The following is a 16,444-nucleotide window of genomic DNA, read 5'->3' on the forward strand; positions in this document are numbered from 1 at the left end:
TAATTAATGTAAACCTGGAGAGTATTTATTCCTCTCACTAGAAAAAAAAGAACAATATTTTTATATTTTACAAGAAGTATTAATATGCGTACAAAACCATGTTTCCAAATAGTAGGTAACTTGATTATGCGAATTGCGAATAATGTTCGAAGCATGATAAGAACTACACATCCGGAGCCACTGAGCTTATCTCCCACTATCAGCGTGAAGGCATTGAAGTCATGTCGTGGCTCTGTTATGCCGGTCCGATTGTCTAACTGGGACACAATTTGCATATCAGATACTCACTGTTTAACAACTATTTAGAAAGTATTTGTTATTTGCATAGATTGATTCTCAATAGATGGATTCTTAACAGACTCTAACAGTGCTCCCTTCTAGAAGGCACTGTTGCCATTCCTCTGCTGGTGAGATGGTGACGGCGATCACATATCATCAGGTCCCTAGCAATTTTTTTTTAAATTTAAATTCAAATAACATGTGTGTTGAAAAGAAATAATTTATAAATATTGGTAGATCCTTCTATATCCCTCTAAAGTCTACAGACCAACTATACAAATCAGTACCGAAGGTACTTTACAATTTAGACTCGGTTTATTCTTATATCGAATGTGTTTTAATATTTTATAAATATCCTGGTGAACCTGGTTACTATATAAAGCCTAATTTATGAAAACATTATGCTTTGCTTTATTTATTTATACAGAAGTAAAAAAGTATATACTAGATCAATGAACCTAAAACTAAAAACCTTAAAAATATAATATAACTAAAATATATTATTAAAAAGAATCCCTTTAGGCAAGGTTCTGAAGATACTGTCAGCGTTCCCCCTTTAAATAGCTAGACTCATTCTTTATCCGAGGTAGCTGCAAGCTCTTGGGTCTCCTGTGATGTCGACTAACCTTTTTGCTATTTCCTTAAAAAGCCTTATAGTGGTAGAACCCCACGGACCAAAGGTCTCGACACCGAATGGAACAAAATCATATTCGGAGCCTAGACTTTTTGACGGGGTATTTGCATTCTTTAGCTTTTTCAGCCGCTTCACAAGCCGCACCAGCTATGTTGTTGGTTCCATGTAGATGGGAAGGGGCCAGCGTGTCTGAACAGGTTTAAAATATTGTATTGTCACCGGCCCTCAATACGTGTGCAAACTTTTAGATATATGAGACTTCTTGAAGGCGGAATTTTTCCTGTTACACATAGACACCTGCAGGATAAGATAAAATTTTAAATAATAATGTAATCTATAAAGTCTGTCGCAAATGTTTAGGAGAACTCAATTTAAAACACGAACATTGTTTAGGTAAAGGAAGTATAAAATAACAAATGACCGTAAAGAGTTTCTTATGATAGCACGAAGCATAGATTTTTCTGATTTCTGCAATTTACACGAAGCTAAGAGTAAGAGCCCGTAGGTACCTACTATAACAGTAACGTACCTACTATATGATGCGATCACAGCATCACTAACTGACCCAGGACGAAGCGTAGCTACAATGTTGTAATGTTAGTAAGTGGGTGGAATGATTTGTTAACTGACACAGGTCGAAGCAGCACTCGATCATGGGTTGACATGACGATCTCTGATTAGCAATATCTCATGTATTGGAGACACATTGGTCTGAACGCTGCGGTAGTTTAAAGTACATAATATGTGATCAGTTTTTACGCACAATAACTAGCACACATAACTACAGTAATACATATAATAAAACGCCCACACCCTTATTACAGCGACGTCATTGGCGGTACACTGCTCTTTATTGTGTGGAAGCGGCTTTCAATCTTGTTTAAGTATCTGTATCATGCTTAATTTAATTCTATGACGTATGAGATAGATAGGATGACGTCAACGATCGATAGCGAACAACGAGAGAGATGTGTAGTGTGTACTTTGTGGATTGGCAAGCCGTTACAATGTCGAGCTATGATCAGTTTGTGCTGAAGACAATGTGCTATGATGCGGCGATTGTCAAGGGCTGCGTAATGCGTACTCGACTGCTTGACATTGAGCAGAGAGGTCGTTCCATTGTGTATCTTGTACCGTGCGGTAATTTTAAAGGATGTACACAACATTTTAGCTTCAGTTTATTTTTTGCAAAAATAATGAAAACTTTTAAATCTCTAGACACAAAAATATGCCGATGTATGGGGCGTGATTTGAAATCTTACCTTAATTAAATTTGATTCTTAGAAGAATTATGAATCCTATGACGTCATCGATGAGCTATGTGTACGCGGCACTTTTTCGGTTCGAAGGTCGTGGTATATGAGGCGTCATCAGTCGTCGCAGTTATACGTAACCGGGATCGATGGCTGGTTTAGTGATATAATTAAATGATGAAACGGTTCCACTCAAATCATCATCATCATCGTTTCAGCCAGAAGACGTCCACTGCTGGACAAAGGCCTCCCCCAAAGATCGCCATGACGATCGGTCCTGCGCTGCCCTATCCAACCTATTCCGGCGATAACTATGTATATAACTATTACTCCAATCATAACATTTACAAATTTTATTTATCCCAAAATGTATGGATGATACGGGATTCGAACCCGCTGTAGACGGCTCCACAACTGGAGATTTGAACAAACACATCAAGACTTATGAACATGTATGTATCAGACGGATGCGCCCCTGTAACACCAGTTTTAATCAGGTAGCAGGCGTCTCATGTAACGTTATTTGATAAAAATATCAGTAACACCGATTTCTTAACGCATGAAGCACAACACGTTATAGTTTAATAAATTAAAGTAAATAGTATAGCTATCGTAAATATCGTATCGCGCCTAAACAAAGTGTTTACGATGGATCATTAGCGGCCATCTTCCATATAAAAAATTTCGACTCTTTTATCGATATCATCATTATCTGTGTCTCTCTGTTTTGTTTTTTTACTTTTTTATATTTGTTTTTATAAGTGCTACAGTACTTCATGTTTTTTTTGAATTGTTAAAATATCTGTAAACGGTCTCAGCTATTGCTACGATCTAATATTTCAATTCACGTAAGGATCTCTCTGAGTTTTTTTTATAGTTTATTCATTATATACAAATATTTACTTTACGTTTTGCCTTAACTTTTCAGTAAAAAGCCTAACTAAATGACTTTATTTTTCTTTTATTTGGAAAAAAAACATCCAGTCTTAAGCTAATATCACAATAAATATATAAAAACTAATAGTTCTATTTTTATAACAAAAATTTAAAATTGTATAATGCTCGAAAAACCTAGCAACTAAAATACTTACATAAGACAAAATTACAATACCGGAGCTTTCTTGAACTATCATTTTTCTTTTGTATTAAACAAAAGAAAAATGATAGTAAAATATATAAATGGTTTAAACAGCGTTTTTATTAAAAGCTCCCAGACGGCTTTTTTTTCCGACACCTCAAACAAATATCGTTAATATATACAATAATTTATCAAATTATATACTAGAACCTTCCTCGAGCTATCCATTGGTGAAAACAGCGGGAAAAACAGATAGACAAACGCGGCGGAGGACTTTGTTTTATAATATGTAGTGATAATAGTAGACTTTTAAAGTTATTAAGGCCTATTAAGGCTTTTTTGTAATTCTCCATTTAACAATGTTATCATAAACATTCAGGTATTTTTATCAGTTAATTGCTTTGGTATTAAGTAATTAGTAATATCTGTCAATAGCTCAGCTGAATTAATAAACTCCCGCGTCAAATCACTGTAACGGTACGACAATTTCGTATCAACGCAAAGTTTAACTAACGAAATTCTTTGCATTCTTTGTTTTTTTTTTATATTCACTTCTACAGAAGATTTTCAAAGAAAAAGAATAATTTACTTAAAGCGATCTTTTTACATATGCATTGTCATTAAATTACAATATTTTTAAATATTTTACAAGCTTATACATTTATTACATTATGATTGCTACATTGTGATTGTCTTTGAATCGCCACACTAGTCGGAGACTGTATCGTGGGATCAAATAGAGATATGATTATCAGTAAACCATTAACCTTGGTAGTCATCATTGGTATTACTATGATTAATTTTGAAGATACTGTAAAATAACAATTAAATTAAATAACTACAAATTTATCAGTACCAAATTTAAAAGAAAATAAAAAAATAAGGTAACGACATGTGTGTATGTGTATGTGTGTGTGTGTGTGTTTGTAACATGTAGATACGACAAATTAAATACAAGGGATCAAAATATTTTCAGTTTTTCCGTCATCTAATTCTCCTAGGTATTTACTGATTTTCATTTTCAATTCATACCAACATGTTTATGCATAAAATTATATAAATATTTAGATATATAAGTTGCCAGTCGTTCAGAAAACTTGGTATTAACTCTTGAACGAGTTATGTTAAATATGCGTTTCAAAGCTTAAGTAATATCAATACTTAAAAACATAAATGGTAACAGAGTAAAACTACTCGTAAAATAAAATCTGTTCCAATATGCTTTGCAAAGCTTTAAGCTTAAACCTCATAAGCTTTATACAATTCCACGGAAGCTTAATGTCCTTGGCCCAATTTCCTGACCTAATTACATTGAAAGCTTCCGAGGTGAGTTTAATACCTTCGGCAATTAATTGGACACTAAGTGGGGTGGCGTGGTGAACACGTTTCTGGAAATATTGAATTAAAAACTTGTATTTCGTCCACGAACATCTCTGAACTAAATTGGAGATTTAGATTGAAAAAGACCTTTATAAATTATTATTTACGTTATTTTGGCAGTACAATAAGTTCTCCGATTTGATTTTCCAATTTGAAAACTAAATAGCAAGTAATTCTGTTCAGAGTTCGATTAGTTTTTCTAAAAGGATGCGTGAATGATGACGATGTACCGGTGACGAGCTCGGAAAACGAAATCGAAAGATACAACGTGTGCGGCTGACAGTGATAAACGATGTTTGAAATAGAATTTCAAATATGTAATACTAGCTTTTACCCGCGACCTCGTCCGCATGGAATAGTTACTTTGGGCAGCATTTTTATTTGTTACATACAAAGATAAATGATGCAATCTTCGATAATGACGAACTTCCATACGAACTTTTATTCCTTATTTCAACCCCTCCATTTATTATTTCGCAAAAAAAGGTAGCCATTGTCCTTTTCTAAACTCTTTTCTATCTGTGTACTAAATTTCATCAAAATCGCTTCGATGGTTTAGGTGTGAAAGCGTAACAAACAAACATACATTCACATTTATAATATTAGCACGGATGATTATTATCAACATCATCCCACTCAAGACTATTATCAGGTGATAGGAGTATGGGTTCAGAATAAACTTCACTTACTTACAACCAAACTAAAGATTATTTCACAACCCAAATCTTATACTTATTATCTATTCAAAAGTGAAAATAATAAAATATGTGAGACACAATACATGGTGTAATATAAATGCTAATGTTATGGCTTTACCGCAATAACCTTTTTATGTGCGAATATTTCAATGAAGAGATAAAAGCAGTCATAAACAGATAGTTTAATAAACAATATGAAAGCGTTAAAAGAATCAATCTCGACATTTTATCTCATTATTATGGTTTAAACATAAAGTATTGTGATGTTGATATATTTCATCTATCCTTAAAAAATGATAGTAAAATGTTTACATAATTTGCCGATAAAATCGATTAACTTGGGAAGACATATTATTAAACAAATAAATATCAATTGTTTTACACACAAAAAAGTTATCAAATAAGATCCTATCTTTATATAAAACTTACAATGCGGAAACATATTACAAAGAATAATGAAAACAAACATTACAATCATTTGCGTAATAAATCAGTTATCTAGTTATATATAGGAATTATAAATATTATAACATGAAATAATACAAAATACAACTCAAGATACATACATATATATACATATATATACTTACACATAAGATTAAAAGCTAGCAGCAAAAATTTACACATTAAATACATATACTAACGAAGCATAATATGAAATAAAGATCATTTATCTAAATACTTAGGACTTCACATATAGTTATAGTTTATAAAGGTCTTTATTTACCATAAGCTTAAAATCTAATACAATGGATACTGTACATAATCACTTAAAGACAATTATTTTACATAGACTAATTACGTCTTTTTAAAATATTTAGATATAAAACAATATAAACTTAATAAACAAGATAATGAAATAGGGAGGTATTAAAATACAAAAACATCTCGCTGACTTTATGGTCATACAAGTTTTAGATTATGTACCTACTTAAATTATTTTTAAGAAGGTATAACAATATTATTTTGCAATATAAGTTTTATTGTGACATAATACTAGCACATTAATCACAATTAAATTGTTCAATACTAATCATTGAGAAAACAATAACGTAGTAATACAGTCATTATCAAAATTATAGCATTGCATCAATGCGTAAGGTAACGGATTACAATACCTACAGGCTGCGAGCCTGCGACACCAAGCTAGTTGAAACCGGTATTATGTGACGTTATCCATACTCGAGGAAATAGTGATGTGGGAGGCGATATCGATTATACCTGCCAGCGTATCGTAAGTTATTTAAGCGGGTTCTACCAATTGAGGAAATTAAGGGATTCTTATGAGTCGGATTTTTAAAAAGATAGAATTTCTTAGATATCCTAAATATGAAGTCTTGGATTAATGGATTTTTTTTATTAAATTGTAATTTTTTTAGGTTAGTTCGAAACACGGTATTATATGAAATTTTAATGGCTTTATTCTGTATTGATTGAATTTTATCGTAATTAGTATTGCAAGTGCTACACCACACGGGAGCAGCATATGTAATGCATGGCCTGACAAGACTAGAATATATACGCATTTTAGTGTTGCAACTTAAATTTGATTTGCGGTTAAGCACAGGACTGAGAGCGTTAATTGCTTTAATACCTTTTACATGAAGAGCATTTGTATTTTGTGTCCAGTTTAGCTTATTATCTAGTATTAGGCCCAGGTATTTTACCGTAGTACTCCATGGGATAAGTTAGCCGTCTATTCTTAGTTTGCGAATTGGAGATGAGCGTTTTCGAGTAAACATAATAGCTTCCGTTTTAAGGGTATTTATTTTTAACTTCCACTTGGTGAAATAAGTGATAAGTAGTTCCAGTGACCACTGAAGGCGTGATATTATAATATCAATGTCATCAGAAGACGTAAAACTGGCAGTATCGTCTGCAAATCCAGCGAGGTGGGTATGAGGTTGTTTTTTGATGTCATTTAGGTACATCACGAATAAATAGGGCCCTAAGATTGAACCCTGTGGTACACCGGCTGGTACAGGTCGTGGGCTCGATATAACATCACCTATGTGGACTGTAAAAGAACGATCTTCTAAATATGACTTAAGTAATCTAACCAGAGGCAATGGAACATCGTGTGAAATTAGTTTATGAATCAGTCCAGCATGCCAAACAGTGTCAAAGGCTTTTTCAACGTCTAATAGTATAGTATAGTATAGTTAGGACTTCACAAATACTGTTTTAAAAGTTATTTAAGGATAGATGAAATATATCAACATCACAATACTTTATGTTTAAACCATAATAATGAGATAAAATGTCGAGATTGATTCTTTTAACGCTTTCATATTGTTTATTAAACTATCTGTTTATGACTGCTTTTATCTCTTCATTGAAATATTCGCACATAAAAAGGTTATTGCGGTAAAGCCATAACATTAGCATTTATATTACACCATGTATTGTGTCTCACATATTTTATTATTTTCACTTTTGAATAGATAATAAGTATTAGATTTGGGTTGTGAAATAATCTTTAGTTTGGTTGTAAGTAAGTGAAGTTTATTCTGAACCCATACTCCTATCACCTGATAATAGTCTTGAGTGGGATGATGTTGATAATAATCATCCGTGCTAATATTATAAATGTGAATGTATGTTTGTTTGTTACGCTTTCACACCTAAACCATCGAAGCGATTTTGATGAAATTTAGTACACAGATAGAAAAGAGTTTAGAAAAGGACAATGGCTACCTTTTTTTGCGAAATAATAAATGGAGGGGTTGAAATAAGGAATAAAAGTTCGTATGGAAGTTCGTCATTATCGAAGATTGCATCATTTATCTTTGTATGTAACAAATAAAAATGCTGCCCAAAGTAACTATTCCATGCGGACGAAGTCGCGGGTAAAAGCTAGTATTACATATTTGAAATTCTATTTCAAACATCGTTTATCACTGTCAGCCGCACACGTTGTATCTTTCGATTTCGTTTTCCGAGCTCGTCACCGGTACATCGTCATCATTCACGCATCCTTTTAGAAAAACTAATCGAACTCTGAACAGAATTACTTGCTATTTAGTTTTCAAATTGGAAAATCAAATCGGAGAACTTATTGTACTGCCAAAATAACGTAAATAATAATTTATAAAGGTCTTTTTCAATCTAAATCTCCAATTTAGTTCAGAGATGTTCGTGGACGAAATACAAGTTTTTAATTCAATATTTCCAGAAACGTGTTCACCACGCCACCCCACTTAGTGTCCAATTAATTGCCGAAGGTATTAAACTCACCTCGGAAGCTTTCAATGTAATTAGGTCAGGAAATTGGGCCAAGGACATTAAGCTTCCGTGGAATTGTATAAAGCTTATGAGGTTTAAGCTTAAAGCTTTGCAAAGCATATTGGAACAGATTTTATTTTACGAGTAGTTTTACTCTGTTACCATTTATGTTTTTAAGTATTGATATTACTTAAGCTTTGAAACGCATATTTAACATAACTCGTTCAAGAGTTAATACCAAGTTTTCTGAACGACTGGCAACTTATATATCTAAATATTTATATAATTTTATGCATAAACATGTTGGTATGAATTGAAAATGAAAATCAGTAAATACCTAGGAGAATTAGATTACGGAAAAACTGAAAATATTTTGATCCCTTGTATTTAATTTGTCGTATCTACATGTTACAAACACACACACACACATACACATACACACATGTCGTTACCTTATTTTTTTATTTTCTTTTAAATTTGGTACTGATAAATTTGTAGTTATTTAATTAAATTGTTATTTTACAGTATCTTCAAAATTAATCATAGTAATACCAATGATGACTACCAAGGTTAATGGTTTACTGATAATCATATCTCTATTTGATCCCACGATACAGTCTCCGACTAGTGTGGCGATTCAAAGACCATCACAATGTAGCAATCATAATGTAATAAATGTATAAGCTTGTAAAATATTTAAAAATATTGTAATTTAATGACAATGCATATGTAAAAAGATCGCTTTAAGTAAATTATTCTTTTTCTTTGAAAATCTTCGGTAGAAGTGAATATAAAAAAAAAACAAAGAATGCAAAGAATTTCGTTAGTTAAACTTTGCGTTGATACGAAATTGTCGTACCGTTACAGTGATTTGACGCGGGAGTTTATTAATTCAGCTGAGCTATTGACAGATATTACTAATTACTTAATACCAAAGCAATTAACTGATAAAAATACCTGAATGTTTATGATAACTTTGTTAAATGGAGAATTACAAAAAAGCCTTAATAGGCCTTAATAACTTTAAAAGTCTACTATTATCACTACATATTATAAAACAAAGTCCTCCGCCGCGTTTGTCTATCTGTTTGTTCGCGATAAACTCGAAAAATTACTGCACCCATTTTCCCGCTGTTTTCACCAATTAATAGCTCGAGGAAGGTTCTAGTATATAATTTGATAAATTATTGTATATATTAACGATATTTGTTGGAGGTGTCGGAAAAAAAAGCCGTCTGGGAGCTTTTAATAAAAACGCTGTTTAAACCATTTATATAAAAAAAATAATGTCTCGTGGAATTGTGCGCCATATATAGGACTTTAGAAAATCCGCGATGGCATGTGTATATCACTTGAGGATAACATACGATGTCCATTTTAATACTTTAAAAAATTGGCAATTATAAAGCGGTAATGTTAAAGCTTTTTACACAAATACGATATTAATCTGTATATAAACTTAGTACACCAAAATATACAGGGTATGCTAGGTAAAGATTTGGAAATAGAGTTATTCATGAACTGTGACAACATAGATATACTGTGCATTACAGAACATTGGCTAAAATGTCATCAGTTAATTTTTAATTTAAATAGTCACCAGATTGGTAGTTCATTCAGTAGAGAACAAGCCATACATGGTGGCTCTTTAATACTGATCAGTAATGAACTGAAATATAAGGAGCGGAAAGACATTGTCAGACTCTCAATAGAACGGAATATTGAAATAGCCTGTGTTGAATTGGAGCAATTAATTATTATGAGCATATACAGACCACCCTCGGCACCATATGACAGTTTTGGAAATGTAATGGAGAAAGCTCTATCAATGATTTGTAATAAAAACAAAAAAAAAATATATGTGGAGACTTCAATGTAGATTTATTATTGGAAAATTCCTCTTTGTGCATCAAATTAAAAAGTTTGTTTCAATCATTTAACTGTAAAAATATATTTTTAGAACCTACTAGACTTACATCTTTTTCAGCAACATGCATTGACAATATTTTTACAGATTGTAATACAATAACTAATAAGTATATTATAAGTAAGCTTACTTCTGACCACTGTGGTCAGCAAGTACAATTTAAATTGCCTAGTGTTACAAATAAATCTAAAGAAGAATGTACTGTAATAACAAAAACCACAAAACACTTTGAAATGTTTTAACATAACTTCATGTTAAAACTACCATCACTTAAAGTATGTGAAAACCCTAATACACACATTATAATGCATTTTTTTAAATTGTTAGTGAGGAATATTACTCAGTATTTACACCCAAGAGTATTTTTATAAATAAAAGGCCATGCTTTAGTGACTGGGCTACTGTAGGCATCCATAAAAGTAGAAAACGACTGTATGAATTATATAATGAGAAAAAATTTAACACAAGTGTTAAATTCATTAGTTATGTTAAAAAATATTCCAAAATATTTAAAATAGTATGTAGAACAGCTAAATCTCGTTTTTTAAGTGAAAAGATTAAGAATAGCAATGATAAAATAAAAACCACATGGAGCATTATTAATGCTGAGACAGGAAAGTCTAAATCACATAAGACTGATTATTGCCTACAATATAACGGGAAAACGGTTAAATCAGAAACTGAAATAGCTTCATTATTTGACAATTTCTTTTTGAATATCCCAATCTCAACAACTGAGTCCCTAAATTCTTCACCTCTACTAGCTGAAACTATGTTGAAAGAAAATGTCGAAAAATGTTCTAAATATTTTAAATTTCAATATGTGCACTATACTGAGGTCGTTAAAGTATTTAACTCTTAAAATTAAAAAATACAATTGACCTCTGGGGTCATTCTGTCAGTTTAATTAAAACTATAATCTCTGTCATAGCTCCACAATTAGCAATAATATTTAATAAATGTATTGACTGTGGTACCTTTCCTGAACTGATGAGATACAGTAAGACAATACCTGTTTTTAAATCAGGTAATACTAGTGATCTCTCAAATTTTAGACCTATATCTGTATTGCCTGTTTTCAGTAAAATCTTTAAAAAACTTATTTTAAATCAAATGCAGACACACTTTAGTACTTTGCTGACGTGTAAACAGTTTGGATTTACGAAAGGTCGCTCAACAACTGATGTGGGTGTTGAGCTTATTCATCATATCTATGATGCCTGGGAGGATTCAATGGATGCGCTCGGTGTTTTTGTGATCTATCTAAGGCATTCGATTGCGTCCAACACGAGACTTATCAGGAAATTACAACACTATGGCATCAGGAACAATGCGCTGACACTTATTAGTTCTTATTTAGAAAATAGAATTCAGACTGTTGATATAAATGGAAAGCGCGCCCCTGGATCAACCATAAAAATGGGTGTCCCACAGGGTTCAATTCTTGGTCCATTTCTATTCTTGATCATCATAATCATCGATAATCATGAAATTGTTCTATTCGCTGATGACACATCCCTTTTATTTAAGATTAAAAGACGTGAATCAGTTTTGGATGATGTAAACAAAGCTTTGTCCAAAATTGTTCATTGGTTCAATGCTAATAATTTGCTTTTGAATAGTAAGAAAACTAAATGTATTAAATTCATAACCCCAAATGTCAGTCAGGTGAATTCAAATGTACTTGTGAACGGGGAGTACTTGGAACTTGTAGACACCACAGTTTTTTTGGGTATTACTTTAGACGCAAAACTTCAATGGCGTCCACATATAGCTGGATTGGCGAATAGACTTAGTTCTGCAGCATTTGCTGTAAGGAAAATTCGCCAGCTCACAAACGAAGACGTAACGTGTCGTATATTTTAGTTATTTCCATACTGTTATGTCTTACGGTATATTACTGTGGGGACACGTTAGTGATATTCAAACGATTTTTGAGCTGCAGAAAAGAGCTGTTCGAGCAATCTACAATCTGTCCAAAAGACATTCGTTGAGAGATAAATTTAAGGAGATCAACATATTAACAGTACCATGTCAATACATATTTGAAAACCTAATATTTGTGCATAAAAATATAGATCGTTTAAAAAAAACAGTGACATTCATAACAGCAACACTAGAAATAAACATAATCTTGCTCTGATTCACACAAGGCTAACGAAAATAGACAAATCATTCAGAGGACAATGTGTCCGTTTTTATAATAAAATCCCTGAAGAAATTTGCAAACTACAATTAAAAAACTTTAAAATATTTGTTAAACAGAAACTTTTACAAAAAGCTTATTATACAATTAAAGATTATATAACAGATAAAAGTGCATGGGATTAAAGCAATGTAAATAATATTATAATAATTTAGCAGTAGGACTGTATTATTCTATTATTTGTATATTTTCTTGACTTCAAAAAGTGATTCGGTTATCCTATTTTGAGAAATAAACTATTTGAATTTGAATTTATCATTTTAAGCAAGTTAGATGTTTTACTATTTTACATCATATAATAGTTTGATGCGATACGGCCCACCCCCCGCCTCGTCATGCCTACTACAAACAAGGAACAGTAGCTGAAGGGTATGATCATTCAGAAATACGTTTTTGTTCATTTTTAACAAATTAAATAAGATTTCACTTACGCTTACGTTTTAGACTGCATTATACCCAAATACTACCATCATATTTTGTTTCTCTGGACAGAACAGTGTCTGTCGGGTCAGCTAGTAACTATATATAACAACATTTCAAACAGATGTTTGTTTTTCCAATCGATCTTCCTCCTAGTTCTACTGTAACTATAAAATACATATTATCTACATATTTACAAAATAAAATCTATAAACATATGAGCCTGTGTTTCGGTCTGAAGGGCGCCGTAGCTAGTGAAATTACTGGGCAATTGAGACTTAACATGTTATGTCTCAAGGTGACGAGCGCTATTGTAGTGCCGCACAGAATTATTGAGTTTTTCAAGAATCCTGAGCAGCACTGCACTGTAATGGGCAGGGCGTATCAATTACTAGCTTGTTAGCTGAACGTCCTGCTCGTCTCGTCCCTTATTTTCAAAGGATATATATTTTTTTATGCAGCGTTTTCTAATATTGTTGCATTGTTTCAGATATTTCAAGTGATAATAATGACAAGCAATAATATAGTAAAGTATGACGAGTGCAGTAGTTAAGTTTGCGAGTGATATCAAGATAATATCGACCATATCAAGAACATGGACGTTCAGAAACAGCAGTTGTGTCCTCGGCTGGTGGATTACCTCACCATTGTAGGAGCAAGACCTTACACTTCCGGGAAAGGGCTAGCCCCTGTTCAGGTAATGATGATGATGAGCCAAACGACTAAATATTTGTTTTTGATTTTAAATACTGATTTAACCGACCGCTAAACACTGAAATGTAGACTTAGAGAGTGGAATTCGACAGAATGACACTCCTTCGCAAATGACTCTATTACGGTGGTTATTTTCGCAGTTCTTTTAAGGGTGCGTTTCCACTGAGGCGGAGTAGACCGAGAATTGACCAATCAGTGTAGCGAAGCGTATTCAAATTAACGTGGCCAAGAGCTAAACTAAACAGGAGGAGTCGAGTGGACTGTGGTGCCCCCGTTAGGCACCGAACTCTGCTCGACTTCACCTTCTGCCTCAGGACGACAGTATTGTACCTGTTGTAGGGAGACGATGATACTTTGCACCGCGCGCCTCCTGCTTAGACTCTAGTGTCCGCGTAAGCGGACACCCCATACCGACTAAAACCTCCTCTGTGCTGTTAGCAGCCCTGGCTTTCACAGCGAAGTAGGACGTGGGCCGTGGAGGCCGCAAAGACTACGCAACAACAGTCGCGGGGCGTCTCCTAAGGAGACTCGAACCTCAGACCGGCTGTGTGCTTGTGGGAAGGAGAGAGAATGAAAATGAAATGAAGATGAAAAGGTGATAAGAACACACTCGCCGGCGAGTGTGGTGATGTTTTGTGTAATGTATGTAAATGTGTATGTATGTGTTTATGATTGTATGTATGTGTGTTTGTATGTATGTACGTAGTGTAAATGTTTGTGTGCATGTATGTTTGTGTTTGTGTCTGTTTGTGGAGTGTGTTTGTGATTGTGTAAGTGGTGTATGTCAGCCCGTCAGTCAGTCCGTGTGTGAGTGAGTGAAGTGAAGCGATTACAGGACGAGGACTAACGTCTCGTCGGGTATCAAAACAATGTGTGGTGTATCTAGGGTGCGGGCCGCTGGCCATCGTCAGAGCGAAGAGTGCCAGTGGTTTGCGGTGGTTGACCGCGCCTACGCCTGTGAAGGCGGTGTGTGCGTGTCTGTGTCGGTGTTTGTGTGGGTGTCGCGTTCGCGATGGTGATGTCGTCATCCGGGTCTACCGTTACGTGTCTGGGACGTCTTATTGGGTTGAGACTATGGTGAAGGGTGGTGTACCCGCATGCCTTCCTAACCAAGATGTTGGGATGGTTAGGCGCCTTGTCAAAGAAGCGTCGCGAGATCTCTTTAAAGTGTTGAGCTATCGTCGGAAGCTCTAGGTCGCGGTGAAGGTCAACGTTTCGGATGAACCACGGGGCTCCGGTTGCCATGCGCGTGAATTTATTTTGAACTACTTGCAAACGACGTAAGTAGCACGGTCGGGTGTGCGCGAAAACGATGTATGGGCCGTACGATGGTTTTGTACAGCGTCACTTAGTGTTTGAGCGGAAGTTTGCTTCGCCCACACACAAGTGGATAAAGGCGACTGAGGACAAATCGGGCTCTATTGCATACCGTATCAATATGTTTCTTGAAGTTCATATTGCTGTTGAACGTGACTCCTAAGTATTTGTAATCCTTTACCCACGGTATGGGTGTTTCATACAATTTAATGACGTCGGTCGGTCGTTTTTTAGCGCGGATGCTATTCGCGTTACCGAAGAGTACCGCTGCACTCTTGGTGGGGTTCACTTCAATCCGCCATTTTCTGAACCAGTTGCCTAGTTCATCGACGGCGGCTTGAAGCACTTTAAAGTTCCTGCTCAAGGTTGAGCGGTTCAATAGAGCGGAGCCAAAGTAGAGTGCCGTATCGTCAGCGTACTGAGCGAGCTGGACACTCGGAAACTTGGGAATGTCGCTCGTGAAGAGCGAGAAAAGAGTGGGAGAGAGGACTGAACCCTGTGGCACGCCAGACCTGATGGGTCTGGGTGAGGATAGGGTGCCCTCTACTCGATCGAAAGGAGCGATCAGTAAGGTAGGCTCGTATGATGCGCACGAGCCTGTCTGGCACTCCCAATTGATACAGCTTGAATACTAAGCCGTTGTGCCATACCTTGTCGAATGCCTTCGCGACATCGAAAAACACGGCTGCCGTGGTAGCGTGAAGTTGACGCCGTACGAGAATGTACTCGGTGAGTCGGTGAGCCTACTGGGGACACGAGTGAGCGGTTCTGAATCCAAACTGTATGTTGGGTATCAGGTTGAGCTCCGCGATGTAATGATTAAGACGCGCGAGAATTAATCTTTCGTAAAGTTTCCGGATCGAGTTAATTAAGCTAATAGGCCTATAGCTACTCGGATTAGCTTTAGGTTTATTGGGTTTTGGGATACCGATAACAATGGAATCCTTCCATTGTTCGGGAAACGCGCTATTAGACAATAGAATATTAAAAATGGTAACCAATAAAGTAATAAGTGTCGAGGGTAGGATTTTAAGAACCCTATTGTTTATAGTGTCGGGCCCCGGGGCCTTCTTGGAGTTAAGCTCCTTAATGATTAGCTTCACCTCTTCGTAAGAGGTGGGTTTTATTACATCGCCTGAAGGGCTCAGAGCGGAGCGACGTTCAACTTCACGATCAACTTCGTGAACGTGTGTCGGGTCGGCTGCTGCATTTGGAGAGCACTGACTCTCGAGACTATCGGCGAGGCATTCAGCCTTCTCATCGTCATAGAGCGCCGGCTGCAGTCCCGGTCTGTCCAAAGGAGGCATGACAGT

General features: G+C 35.1%; 1 protein-coding gene across 6 annotated transcripts in view; it reads left to right on the forward strand.

The window, feature by feature from the left end:
* The window catches only part of LOC126970553 (MAP kinase-activating death domain protein), an 86,959-nt gene that overhangs the window by 3,057 nt on the left and 67,458 nt on the right, over positions 1 to 16,444 (forward strand). For all 6 annotated transcript variants that reach the window (XM_050816516.1, XM_050816519.1, XM_050816518.1 and 3 more), the window contains exon 2: positions 13,591 to 13,797. In XM_050816516.1, the coding sequence (XP_050672473.1) occupies positions 13,696 to 13,797 (102 nt within the window). In that variant the 5' untranslated portion in view covers positions 13,591 to 13,695. The remainder of the gene's footprint in view (positions 1 to 13,590; positions 13,798 to 16,444) is intronic.

The sequence above is a fragment of the Leptidea sinapis genome, chromosome 21 (assembly GCF_905404315.1).
Source record: "Leptidea sinapis chromosome 21, ilLepSina1.1, whole genome shotgun sequence".
Taxonomy (NCBI): Eukaryota; Metazoa; Arthropoda; class Insecta; order Lepidoptera; family Pieridae; genus Leptidea; species Leptidea sinapis.